Source organism: Drosophila sechellia, chromosome X (assembly GCF_004382195.2).
Source record: "Drosophila sechellia strain sech25 chromosome X, ASM438219v1, whole genome shotgun sequence".
Lineage (NCBI taxonomy): Eukaryota > Metazoa > Arthropoda > Insecta > Diptera > Drosophilidae > Drosophila > Drosophila sechellia.
In genome coordinates, this window is record NC_045954.1 from 5,167,436 (window position 1) to 5,180,584 (window position 13,149).

Below are 13,149 nucleotides of genomic sequence, written 5' to 3' on the forward strand. Positions count from 1 at the left end.
TTTGTCTTACCACAATATGCTTGTTCATGCGAATTTCAGCTTAAATTTTGTCAGCACTATAAATCATTCCTTTCGAACTAATATGAATATAGGATAATTCATTGTAATTTAACACAGTGATATATGTAATTTCATTTCATAATATTTTTTAAATTTATAAAGCGGTGTACCTTGTGCAAAAAATTAACCAGCATAAAAAAATCCAGCATAATTAACTAAAAGTGGAATGATATAATTGAATTATTTGCAAAATCTATAGATTCTGACATCGTCTCAAATTAACCACACGCGGTATTTGCGACCGAAATAAGCAACGGTCACACTTGGTCACGTCGCTCACGTTTTCTATTTACGCAGAAACGAATAAAAAGCGCATAAAAGTGCTGTTAAACATATATGTTGTGTGCTCATGTACTACGCATATCGCAGCGAATAAATTCAAGGTAGTACGCAGATCCTGTTGTACATGTCTGTGGGTAATCACAGTTCGTGTCTGTGTGTGCGTGCGTATGGGTTTGATGTGTTGGGTGTGTGTGTGAGTGCGGGGTCCTTTGGATTTTCGAGAAATCATCGGAAAAGGGTAATACATATATGTTTGGGTGGTCATACAACCGTGGGGGCGGGGCCAGCGGGGGCGCTCAATATCGCTGACTTGCAGCGGGGCGACGAACTTAACCTCAAATCCTGGGACACAGTTCCAAACGTGACGAAAGACAACAAAGCAAACAAAGCCAATAGGGTCAGTCTGTCGGTGCGAGACCCAATCGAATTCAATACCGTTGCCAGTTATACACATTGATAGCCGAATTAGAAGAGCAGCAGCAGGGTTTTGACGTATAACGATTGCATTCGAAGCAATTCGAAGATTTGAATCTCTGATTGGAACGCTACCTATTCCTTGCAGAGCGCGTCCACAAGGAGGCCAAGGCCAAGCAGCTACCTTGCCATGGTAAAGAAGCGTCAGGCGGACAGTCACGACCACGATTGCTCAACGGATTCCGGCAATGAGGATCTGCATCATCGGACAGCACTCGGCTCGCCCGGGCAGACGGATGGCGCCACCCCCACCACTGCCAGCTGCCAGCACATCAAGAAGGCGGTGGACGCGGCCCGACTTAGGCGTCTACTGAAGTCCACGGGTCTGCTCTACGAGTGCAGCCAATGCCAGAAGCTGGGCAAGATAGCGGACAGCGGAGCGGGAGAAGGAGCTGTCGGTCCTGGCGGAAATCCGGTCGCCTTTGAATTTGACAGCACCCTGTGGCTGTGCCTCAAGTGCGGCAGCCAGCTGTGCGGGAGGGCTCGCCACAAGCACGCCTTAGAACACTACCAGGTGAGCAGGAATATAGATCAGTTACATCATTTGCAAACGACTTGCTCGTTTTACATTTTTATTCCATATGGTAGAAGCTGTAATCCTTCTGTGTGTTCCAGACACCTCATTCGGACTCGCATGCCCTGGCCATGAACACGCGCTCCTTCGACATCTGGTGCTATGAGTGCGACATGAAGATCTGTTCCAATCTGCGCAAGAACCTGCTTGAGTGCGTGGAGCTGGTCAAGAAGTTGGCCCAGAAGCCGCCCACTGCCACGGTCACGCCCAGTACGCCAACGATTAGCTACATCGAGCAGAAGATTAAGTCCACGCTGGAGCACCTCACACCTATAGTGCCAATGACTGGCGGATCATTTGACGATTCCAGTGGTAGAGGGTCTCTGGCGGCGGGCGGGGGCGGCGTCGGCTTATCTCGAAACAGGCAGGTGGCCATACCGATGCCACCACCGGAGCCTAGCTCCGTACTTTCAACCTCAGACTCGCTGACCAGTGTGCCGGGTATGGCAAAGAGAATTGACCAGTACTCTGCCACCACCAATGGCAACACGGGGAACAGACGACTCCCGACCCTGGAGACGCCGCGCATCGAAAACGAACGCCTGCCCCGCGTGCGCGGATTGACCAACCTGGGCAATACATGCTTCTTTAATGCGGTGATGCAGTGCCTCGCCCAAACGCCGTTCCTTCTTAGCGTACTAAAAGAACTTTCGGAGCCAGGAGAAGAGTAAGTTAATAGCCGCAAATGTGTATGCAAAGCCATCATGTCTGATGTGTATTTCTCTCAACAGATTTATCTTACCTGGCGGAACCTTCACGATAAAGGAGAAGGGTGACATTGAGCTGCCGATGATCAAGGGTACCCTCTCCTCGTGGGGCGGACTTACCGCCGCGTTAGCCAATGCCCTTGAGGAACTGCAGGCTGGCGGTGGTGTATTTACGCCCAGAAAGCTCTTTGACAGGCTGTGCGTAAAGTGTCCTCAGTTTACGGGCGGCGATCAGCATGATGCTCACGAACTGCTGCGCCAGCTACTGGAGAGCGTGCGGAACGAGGACCTGAAGCGATACCAGCGTGTAATCCTGCAGAACCTCGGCTACAAGGATCAGGATGTAAATAGTGTGTCAGAGGAGATGCGACAGAAGTGCAAGATCTATGGCAATCAAGCAGGAGACCGCATCCTGCGACCGGAACAGGTATTCCGTGGCTTCCTCGTGTCAACGCTCACCTGCCAGGATTGCCACAACGTTTCCTCGCGGCACGAGTACTTCCTGGACATGTCGCTGCCCGTGGCCGTAGAGAAGCCTCAGCCGCCGCAGCGCCGAAAACCAAGTCCGGAGCTCAGTCTTACGTCCAGCAGCTCCAACGTCACCCCGAGCACTAACCAGCCGACGATAAACACCAAGTTTACGGATGGCAGTGTCAACTTTACAGCCTCATCCTCGTCCTTCTACCTGCACGCCCGTGAGGATTCATCCCTGGGCCCATCCAAGTCGCAGGTGAAGAAGGAGAAGGAGCGCCAGCGTAAGGCGAAGCGGGCGGCCAAGAAGCGCCACAAGATTAGCCTTAATCTTAACGGAAATGACAGCGGAAATGGAAATGAATTGGCCGAGTCCGTAGAACAAAGCGGTGCTCTATTGCCTTCCCTGGTTGCCGGCGACGGCCAGGACAACGATGACCTTGAACAGACCAACGGCCAGACCGAGGACTCCACATCCACCACCGTGACTACGTCGGAGCACTCCGACGCCGATGTCGAGGACAATCTGGTGGAGGACACAGCCGCGTCGTCCACTACTAATGTGTCGAGCAGTTCGGCATCCATGACAGCTCCCTCCAAGACCTACATGGACAGCAATGGCAATGGCCAGCCGCCGGGCGAGAAGCGCGACGACACGCCGGAGCACATGGACAAGGATTCGCTCGAAGAGGACGAGAATGGTGAGTGAACATTTCTGTATTTAACTTTGCATTAATCAATCTTTAATTCATACATATAAGGTAGATGTGTGTTAGTCCATTATTATTTCTATATATGTAATCTTGTGTAAGGCTCTATAATTATAAAGATCGCATTCCCTTGCAAGTTGAGTTGTTCTATATAAATACAGATCTGTGATCGTGATCAGCAAAAGTTCGATGATTGCCTGATACTGACTCGTCGCCTTTCATTTCGAATCGCTTGCAGACTCGGGAATCGCCACCAGTCCAGCGCCAACTGCTACCAACAGCAGCACCAGCACCAGTGCCACAGGCAACAACAACTCTGTTGCCGAACCTGGTTTGCCTGGTTCATCGGTCGCTCTGGAGGATCCCTTGGCGCCAGCCAGCTTGGTCACTGCCGGACTCTCTGAGAAGGGTGCCTCGGTGATACGCCAGGTCTCGGTGGGAGCGGAGCAGGGCGCGTCCAATGGCATTGCCGACGCGGATGGAGAAGCCAAGGCAACCGAGCAGCTAGAGAAGACTCCTAGCCAGTCCCAGGCCATGGCACAGGCCCAGGCCCGTACGAAGCGAGTGCGCACGCAGAGCTACTCGGACTGGAGCACCACGATAGCGCCGCGCTACCAGTGCGAGGATGGAGAGTGCTCCGTGCAGTCGTGCCTGAACAATTTTACCGCTGTCGAGCTGATGACGGGGCAGAACAAGGTGGGATGCGACAGCTGCACGCAGCGCATTAACGGCAGTGATCCGAAGGTCAAGTCGGTGAACACCAATGCCACGAAGCAGCTGCTGGTCTCCAGTCCGCCAGCGGTGCTCATACTACACCTGAAGCGATTCCAGCTGGGACCGCGCTGCATCTTTCGCAAGCTGACGCGCCCGGTTAGCTATCCCAATCTGCTGGATATTGCCGCCTTCTGTGGGTCGAAGGTCAAGAATCTGCCGAACATCGATCGCAAGCAGAAGAAGCTGTTGTACGCCCTATACGGCGTGGTGGAGCACTCGGGCGGCATGTACGGTGGCCACTACACGGCGTACGTGAAGGTGCGTCCAAAGGTGGCGCCGGGCGACAAACGCTGGAAGTTCCTGCCGCATGGCAGCAAGGCGGAACTGGACCAGGACGATGACCAGCTAAAGAAACTGGAGGAGCTGCTTGCCAAGGAGAAGGCGCGCGAGCAGCACCTGAAGACGTTGGACGACAGCGATGACTTTAGCAACTCCAGCAGCCACTCGTCCACCTCCGACGAGAGCCATGCCCCACCCACGCCGCTCGAGGAGCAGCAGACGCAGCAAACCCAGCAGCCGCAGCAGCTTGAGGAGGCTGCCAACGTTTGTGCGCCGCCTGGCAAATGGTATTACGTGTCCGACTCGCGTGTCCAGGAGGTTAGCGAGGATACGGCGCTGAAGGCGCAGGCCTATCTGCTTTTCTACGAACGCATATACTAGGGACTAGCAGGAGCTTTAAGCGGGACTGAGGATGTGAGGCGCATGCAAGAACACTGGGAATCCTAGATTTGATACAGACAGAGTGCCGGAGAAAGAGAAGGCAGATACTCACACATGCCAAATGCATTTGGTTTCTCCCACTCAAAATTAATTGTACACTTTCGCAATTTTTTTTTTTTTTGGAACAAGCTTTAGTTAGTTAAATGAAACGAAGGAGGAAACACACGCGCTCATTTTAAATTGTAGTTCTCATGAGTTTGGCTTTTGTGTCCTCGATTTAATTGTACTATTTTTTTAGTGGATAACAAAAAGACACTGAAAGGAAATTAGCATGTTTTATTAGCTGTAAGTTCTTTTGGTACCAACATTGCCCATTGCTATGACAGAACGTTACTTAAACTACTCACATCAGAGAATTGAGAATTTGGGAGACGAAAATAGGCGCTGAATGGATCGGAGGGAGCGGAGGAAACCACCGCAGAATGGATGCATGAATAGCTAAAAACGGAAAAGCACAAATGAAATGGAAGGGTTAAACCACGAGGGGAACTATTTGCAGATGTTCATAAGTTATGATAACGAATACAAATGAAATAAAAACCAATTGCTCGCTTCTGCCAATATATTTAACTTTGCAGTAACTTAACTTATGTACACCTTAAATATATATAATATATATACACTATATTACGGGCCCATATACATACCGCCCACGTAGATATTTACAAGTTGAGCCGAGGAGTAAATGTGTTCTGGACCTACGTAGCGAAAGCATTGGCAACAGGAGAGATTTATACAATAGCGAAGAATAAATAATTATACACACAGTTTATCTTATGACCTAGGCTTAACTATCGATTAATTTATAATAACTAACCAACCGTGAACTCTATGTATATTAAAGAGACAAACGATTTATGAACGCAAACGGCTTCCTTTCGGGCAGGGAAAGATCAAGCATTTCATTTAGCACGCCTAGCTTATCGTCCACCGGCTCTCCACTATCTGCCTTCCATCTGACCCCATTGGATCCCATCCCCATTCCATTCCGGAGGCATTTGGCCAAGGTTACGTCGCGTTCGCTCGATTCTACAACGCCTCCACAGGTGGCATCGCCATCACATCAGGCAGTCGCAATATGAGAGCTGCGCCGTTCGGATCGTGGTACTGGCTGGGATTGGGATTGGGCCTGCTTCTGGCCATCGAGTCCGGCGTGGTTTCCGCCAAGCGTTTCCTGCGTTGTGAACTGGCCCGCAAGCTGCTCGACCAGCATGGTTTCGAACGCAGTCTGCTCTCGAATTGTGAGTGGGGGAAACCTAAGTACTTATATTGAAATGATCTATACCTTAGGATTAGTAGACTAAATGGGTTGTGACTTTCGATTTCGCCCATTCAAGGGATTTGTTTGCTAGAGCACGAGAGCGATCTGGATACCGGCAGGATTACCAACAATCCGAATGGATCTCGCAACTACGGGCTGTTCCAAATCAATGGCAGGTTTTGTCAGGAGGGAAGGCGTGGCGGCATCTGCAATGCCAAGTGCGAAGGTTCGAGGGATGTGCTGTTCCATTCAAGTTTAACTAAATATATTGTTTTTAGATTTTCTGGACGAAAATCTAAGGGAGTCGGTCACTTGCGCCAAGCGCATCCAAACCTCGGATGGTTTTCGTCACTGGGCAGGATGGCAGCGATATTGCCGAAACGCCCAGAATCTGCCTAATCTTAAAGTTATCTGTGGGATCTAGAAGTAATTAATTTTATGATTTCAATTTGTTATGAATGTTATAACAAATAAATATTATATAATACGCCTTAAAATAACTTTAAAAGACTAAATAGTTTCAATACTTAAGAGAGCTCTGCTGCCAATGTGCGACAAAACACGATACAGTCGGTTGTTCCGAACCCAAATCGGTTTTGAAATGTGGTGAGTTCGAGTTCAACAAAGCTTACGATCAGTTTAAAACTATAACACTCTGACCTACTCGCTCTCTATTTCTCTCCGAGATTCGTTCATTATCAGGTGAACGAAAGCTTTAAGCTTTGCCGCAAAAACTTTGTGTAGCAATGGAGCGCACTCACTATCTCGCTTACGTGGGGCTTTCATTTGGCGACATCGGCCGAACAAATCGGAGCGTTTTTTCGCAACGTGTTCACAAGATATCAAAAGTCATTAAGAATTAAGAAAATATGAAGAGTCAAGAATGCAAAGTCAAGAAAAGAAAAGTATATTCCAGTGCCCAGTGCCAGAGATTCGCTCTCTTATAAAATAATCGCATTTCATATATATTTATATATATATATATATCCTAAGCACTCCTAATATGGAAAGATATTGTGCCTTATTCCGATCTCCTTACATAAGTTGCCCATACCCCCGACCAATATACTATGTGACTCATTTTCCTGCCCCCCAAACCGGTTCTCCCCTTTCTGAGGAACTGCAAATCCTATAAACAAGATCCAAAGATCTGATGCCTCAGTCGTTGTTGAGCTGCGGTGTGATAAAGTTGATGCAAAAATGAAAACTCAAGTGTACAGTCATGGTCAAAATTATTTTCACAAAGTGCATTTGAGTGAAATGTGAAAAGTGAAAATACTTTTGACCACCTCTGTATACTTATTTTTTGTTTTCGTGTTCGAGTCCCAAGAACCAATGAAATCTACATGCATACATAGTTACCTATTTTACGAATAAGTGATCCCCAGATATGATTTCTCAAAAAATCTACCCAAAACACCCTGCTGCCACAAAAAAATCCTGTGATTGATAATGAAATTGAAAGATAAATAAATATATATATCGTATTGTTTTCAAGCAAAAAGTCCAAATATTGCCATAAGTGTGATGTTTTGAAATCCCCTTTTAAAATCTGTGATTTCTTACTAAAGCCCTTAGTTTTACCAATAACCGCTGTTGCAATTTATTTATTCAATTTTTAAAACATGTTACCATATATAGGTAATACAACTAAAAAATCATATGCGTAATCAGCATATGAAAAATGATATGATTTATGCTGAAATTCGTAAAAACGACCCTAATAAATATATTGATGTGATATTGGTGCGAAATGTGTTGTATCAAATATAATATATATAATATATATTTAATTTATATATAATATTGAAGTCCTACTTGTCAAATGAATCGATGATGTGGTGATGTGCTGAAATGAAAAACAACCTGTGTTGAATTTTTGTTGCATTGGAATTTAAGTTCCAATATGATGTGATGATCAGTTACAGATGATGGATGATCTACTTAGTGCATGAGTGATAACTGATCATGGAGCATTATGGGGATGTCCATCTGACAATGTAACGAATGATCCCTGATCCCCGATGCTAAAATGTCCTGCAAAGTGAGTTCGGTTCCTTTTTGGGCTGTGAACTTTGCCAGGAAGATCCCACATATTCCATTTTCCAGACTGTTCCTTTATTCATTCTGATATTTGCAATGTCTTGCGAAATTCAGCATAGATTTCATTTCGTTAATTTGTATCATTTGGATAGTTTTTTTTGCAGCGTTTGGGGGGCTTTTTCATCACATGACGAAACTCTTGAAAAAATTCCCCACTGCCAAAGCTTTTTTTCTGCGTTATTCCGGTTTCGTTTTGTTTTGTTTTGTTTTGGTAATCGGAGAACGACGCAAAATCCACGTACTCGATAGCAAATTGTGAAAACAAACGCACACGTTGGTATTGGTGAGAGGGCAGCGAGCTACAGACGAGCCTCCCTAACGTGGACCTAGATCAACTGCACTCAAGTCAGCCTTATCAATTTGTTGTAATTAATATTATTTCAAGTTGGTAGATGCAAAAGTTGGACATGTTTAGAGTGCATATTTTGTTTATTTAGTTACGTTGCATGTTTCATGGATTGCATTTAAAGTTGAGGGGGATTCACACACTTATAGATTTGCGAAGTGGGTTTCAGTTGTCTATTCAAATATTTCATTTGAATTGAGCTTCAGGAAACCATCCTTCCGATCATTAGTGTTTGCCAAGCGAGGTTCCACTGTTCCCCCAACGGCTCTCCCTTTGTTCTGCGACGCATTTCAGTGCTCCACCAAGTGGGGCGCTTCCACCGCTTCCTTGCCGCTTTGCCGCTCCGCTGACGCCGCCGAACGCCGACGCCCCTGAGCGTATAAAAAGTGCCGGCCGGCGAGCGACTGGCATCAGTTTGCAAGCTTTCAGCTTTGTGGCACAGCGTATCCCAGCGAACTCTAACCCGTTAAACCAAGCAAAAAGCAACTAGCATTACAACAGTGAAGGTAAATCGCATTGAAGATACATACATATCAACATGAGCGAGTTGTCCAGACTGCAGCAGCAGCAGCAGCAGGATCAGGATCGGGAGCGTGTTTCCCAAGAGCTGATCGACTGCGATATTGACTTTGAGGAGGTGGCGGCCTCCAAGGTGGGGGAGGAGGCCAGGATGCCACCCAGTTCCAAGCGATACACCAAAGCCCTGAAGATGGTGACCAAGGTGCAGCGCATGCTGGAGCAGGCCATGATCCTGCTGGCCGAGGAAGAGGCCAGGTGCCGGCAGCAGGAGCAGGAACAGGGCTCCAAAAAGACCAAGAAGCAGCTGAAAAAGAAGGCCAAGAAGGACAAGAAGAAGGCCAAGAAGCAGGCCAAGCAGCAGGCCAAGCAGCAGGCCAAGCAGCAGGGCACGAAACAGGCGGAGGAGCAGACGGCGGCTGGCGAGGAGCCCTCCAACACCTCCAGCTCCAGCTCTTCCAGCTCCAGCTCTTCCAGCTCCAGCTCTTCCAGCTCCAGCTCGTCCAGTTCCAGCTCCTCCAGTTCGAGCTCCGGCTCCGAGGAAGAAGAGGTATTCTACAACGGTTACGACTGGGCCAGCAATCCTTGGCGCCGAGGACCACATGGCCATCACGGCTTCGGTCGACGTCTGGGGCACGGTTTTGGCCACAAGCATGGTCGCAAGCATGGCCACAAACATGGTCACGGGCCGCATCATCATGGCCGACATGGACATTATGGACGGCCTCACCACCACCATCTGCATGGACACCACTTCGGGCCCCATTTTGGACCCCACGCTGGGCCCTCTCCCTTTGACTTCGATCGGAGATCCTTTCGCGGACCTTGGCAGGATCAGTGCCAGTTTTTTCGGTGGATGGGCCTGCCGTGGGCCCTGGACAATGCCGCGGCCAGTTGGAGGAGCCACTCGCTGCCTAGACTATCTAGGGGCGACTGTCGTGGAGATCTCGGATTCGGATTCGGACCAGGATACGGATACGGATATGGCCAACCGTGTTCACGACATGACTGTCGACTAGAGAGATCTCTTTCCCGTTCAACTTCCGGTTCGCTGGAAAGGAAGCACTGCCGCAAGCCGAGGTCCAGTTCCAGTTCCAGCTCTAACTCCAGTTCTTCCTCGGAGGATGAGAAGAAGAGGCAGAAGTGCAAGGGCAAGGGAAAGGGCAAGGGCAAGGAGAAGAGAAGAAGGCAGCGCTCCTCCTCCAGCTCCTCATCGAGCTCCAGCTCCAGCTTCGATGGCGAAGTGCAGAAGAGGCACCACCGACGCGGGCATCATTTCGGACCGCCCCATGGCCATCACTTTGGACCGCCCCATGGCCATCACTTCGGACCTCCACATGGCCATCACTTTGGACCTCCACATGGCCACCACTTTGGTCCGCGCCATGAAGGTTACCGTCCCCATCACGGCGGACACCATGGCCATCACTTTGGTCCTCATCACGGTCCATTTGCCGGACGACATGGCCCCCAATTCGGACCATTCTCTGACTATCCCCAAAGAGAATCCAGTGAAGGACCACGTTTTGAGCACCAGCCCCGTCCGGAGTTTCATGGACCACCACCAGCCGAGTTCCCAGGTCGTCGCAGTCGTTCTCTGTCTCGATCCCACTGCCGCAAGGACAAGCTGGAGAGATTCCCATCGTGTGCCGAAGACAAGGACGCAAAAGTCGAGAAGGACGAGCGCAAGAAGGGCAAAAAGAAGCACGGAAGGCGCGCTCATAGACATGGACATGGACATGGACACCATCGTGGTTAGGCAATCGCAGCCAGCGATTAAGATGCATTAAGATTCCTTCAATACAACCTCCCATACATATAACCCACATATTACTATACATTTAACACCCAGAAGCTTCTATATTATTCTATAAAAAATCATTAAAAAAAACATCTAAAAAAATTAAATAAAAAAACAAAACTCAAATCAATATCTTTTGTATTTGTTATGGAAATTTAGTTTATTTATTTTCCACTCCACGGCACTAGTGCATTAGTTAAGCTCAACTATATAATCCCTATTACTTTCCGTGCTCGGGATTAGCGATCCAAATTATATTATTTAATTAGATTTGCAAATGTTTCAATTGCATTGTTAATGCATCGCAAGTGATAAGAACATCAGAAATGCAAACAAAGAAATAAATTAGAACCCAAATGAAATAGGAGTGGAACTACATTTTAAACTAGATCATTACGAGTGAGTAATTACTCTATTTGTGTTGGCGGAGGTGATTAAGTTGGGGAAATGCGAATGGGGCTAGTGGGGGCTTATGGACATTACGCACCGCGATAAGATGGGTATTCCTGGCCAGGTTTTACCCACCCAAATGACGATGCGATGGCAGCGATAACAAGCTTGATGATAGGCTTATCAAATTATAGGTCTTCCACCTGGTTAAATATTATTGTTTTGACACTGCAGGCCCCGAAAATAAAACCATTTTATTAATTGAGCGTTTGTATATAGTAACAACCTGTGGATGAATGGGACGCAGGACTGCATTTTCTCCTTCAAGTGGGTACAGTTTGTGGCCGCAACTGTTCTCAGCTGCGGAGGGGAAATCCTGACTATCACATACCCAGCATTTTGTAAACATATAACCAAATAAATACATCTTTTAAGTTTATTGCATTAACAACTGAATAGTTAGCCTAATTACTAATTAATAAGTGCATATTCCGTATAAGAAAATATTCATTTTCCTTGAGCTAAAGCTAATGTTTAAGCCGCTCTTAAGCGCTTTTAAGAGAGCCAAATACTGGGAACAGCAGTGGGAACACTATGCGACTGGGAACAGTACCCCAGGCAACTGTGCCCGATTTGTAATTACTGGGTTGGTGGTTACCGCTTTTGTCTATAGCTCGTCTGGCAGATCGGCGGCGTTGGAAGATGTCGGTGGTGGAATCCGTTCTTAGAGGCTACGCACCCAGTGGAGCTGTGGGCCAAAGTTGAAGAAACGCCGGGTAGTTGGCCTGCGTGGCCAAAGTGCTCTTTAATAATGGAGCACCGCAGTCCACGGCGCGTTTGAGCCTTTGGTGCTGAACTCCTGACCTCTGACCAGGAAGTGTGCTGGGAAAGCGCAACCATTCCATCGCCAAAACGACAACAAACAGGTGGCAACAGGTAAGCGGAAAAGCACACAAATCTGAGGGGGTACGATTTCAATGGAAAACTTTATTCGATTTTTGTGACAATGTGACAGGCGCAGCAACTTTTCTTGGCCTTTTTGTGCTGTTCGTTGTTATTTTTTTGGGGCAAGCTGACAATCGGAAAAGTTGATTTGTTTTTCCACAGTGAAAAGTGATAGATATCTACAGATTTATATGGGATGTGGAATGGCGAAACTGAATTTATTGCCACAAGCATAAATCAAAAATGCAGCATCGTTCATCTTTATATTGCCACCACAATAAATGGTTATTAAATACGAAAATCGACTTGACTGCATTTTCTTTCCCCGCACTACTTTCTCCACCGCCATTGTCACTTGCAGGTCTTTCAATTTCCCCCAAAACAAGAAGAAGCAAGGAGAAGGTAAGAGAAAAAGTGTGGCTTGAATAGCGAAAGCTGGCGGAAGTCGATTTTTGAGCGGAAATAATTTTGCCACATGTTGGCAAAATAAAAAAAAAAAAAAAAAAAAAACACGTGGAGGGCAATTCTAAAACAAAGTCACGCGCAGAAAAGCGGGGTGAAAGACGGGGAAAATTGCGGCGGGAAACGAAGGATGTGGCGCAAATCCTTCCGTTGTCGTCATTGTCGAAAGCTTAAAATTCAATATAAGCGAAGGATCCGCCACGCCCCCTTCCGCCTCAACCATTTGATTCCCACACTTCCTGTTTCGCCGCATTTGCGATTTTACTTGCAGAGTACATACCATTATGATATATATATATATGTATTTTTTTTTTAATAATTTTCCTTATTTCCCTTAAGACAGGTGGAAAAAACTGCGGGGTTTTCTTCTCTCTGTGTGTGTGTGTGTGTGTCAAACGCAGGGAAAATAAACTCGTCAGACGGATGAGTCGAATCAGTTTTATTTGGCCAAAACTTTCGTTTTCCGCTCACTTTATTTTGGTTTATTAAAACGTTGGGAAATTGAAAAGCCCCGTGGATTTTAAAGAAAACAATACAGTAATTACAGGCACCT

The 13,149-nt window shown here is 47.2% G+C and overlaps 3 protein-coding genes across 4 annotated transcripts; all 3 read left to right on the plus strand.

Moving 5' to 3' along the window:
• The first annotated feature begins 296 nt into the window (after positions 1-296).
• Positions 297-5,640, plus strand: LOC6612408 (ubiquitin carboxyl-terminal hydrolase 45). 2 transcript variants are annotated; one of them, XM_032726116.1, is made up of 5 exons: positions 297-443; positions 905-1,330; positions 1,432-2,057; positions 2,122-3,269; positions 3,517-5,640. In XM_032726116.1, the coding sequence occupies exons 2-5, from the start codon at positions 947-949 to the stop codon at positions 4,710-4,712; spliced, it is 3,354 nt and encodes a 1,117-aa protein (XP_032582007.1). In that variant the 5' UTR covers positions 297-443; positions 905-946; the 3' UTR covers positions 4,713-5,640. The 2 variants fall into 2 exon arrangements, with proteins under 2 accessions (XP_032582007.1, XP_032582008.1); XM_032726117.1 differs by lacking the exon at positions 297-443 and having other exon boundaries at positions 1,238-1,330; positions 1,405-2,057.
• Positions 5,641-5,746: 106 nt separating this feature from the next.
• Positions 5,747-6,541, plus strand: LOC6612407 (lysozyme). Its single transcript, XM_002036879.2, has 3 exons — positions 5,747-6,013; positions 6,110-6,259; positions 6,312-6,541. The coding sequence occupies exons 1-3, from the start codon at positions 5,851-5,853 to the stop codon at positions 6,455-6,457; spliced, it is 459 nt and encodes a 152-aa protein (XP_002036915.1). The 5' UTR covers positions 5,747-5,850; the 3' UTR covers positions 6,458-6,541.
• Positions 6,542-8,859: 2,318 nt separating this feature from the next.
• On the plus strand, positions 8,860-10,820 carry LOC6612406 (hornerin). Its single transcript, XM_032726119.1, has one exon. The coding sequence runs from the start codon at positions 9,021-9,023 to the stop codon at positions 10,755-10,757; it is 1,737 nt and encodes a 578-aa protein (XP_032582010.1). The 5' UTR covers positions 8,860-9,020; the 3' UTR covers positions 10,758-10,820.
• The last annotated feature ends 2,329 nt before the right edge of the window (positions 10,821-13,149 follow it).

Excerpts from the sequence above, each read along its gene's own strand:
- LOC6612408 (XM_032726116.1), top strand. The coding sequence starts at position 947 with ATGGTAAAGAAGCGTCAGGCGGACAGTCACGACCACGATTGCTCAACG. Across the intron at positions 1,331-1,431 it reads ACGCCTTAGAACACTACCAG|ACACCTCATTCGGACTCGCA; the intron begins GTGAGCAGGAAT and ends TGTGTGTTCCAG. Across the intron at positions 3,270-3,516 it reads GCTCGAAGAGGACGAGAATG|ACTCGGGAATCGCCACCAGT; the intron begins GTGAGTGAACAT and ends AATCGCTTGCAG.
- LOC6612407 (XM_002036879.2), top strand. The coding sequence starts at position 5,851 with ATGAGAGCTGCGCCGTTCGGATCGTGGTACTGGCTGGGATTGGGATTG. Across the intron at positions 6,014-6,109 it reads ACGCAGTCTGCTCTCGAATT|GGATTTGTTTGCTAGAGCAC; the intron begins GTGAGTGGGGGA and ends CGCCCATTCAAG. Across the intron at positions 6,260-6,311 it reads CTGCAATGCCAAGTGCGAAG|ATTTTCTGGACGAAAATCTA; the intron begins GTTCGAGGGATG and ends TATTGTTTTTAG.
- LOC6612406 (XM_032726119.1), top strand. The coding sequence starts at position 9,021 with ATGAGCGAGTTGTCCAGACTGCAGCAGCAGCAGCAGCAGGATCAGGAT.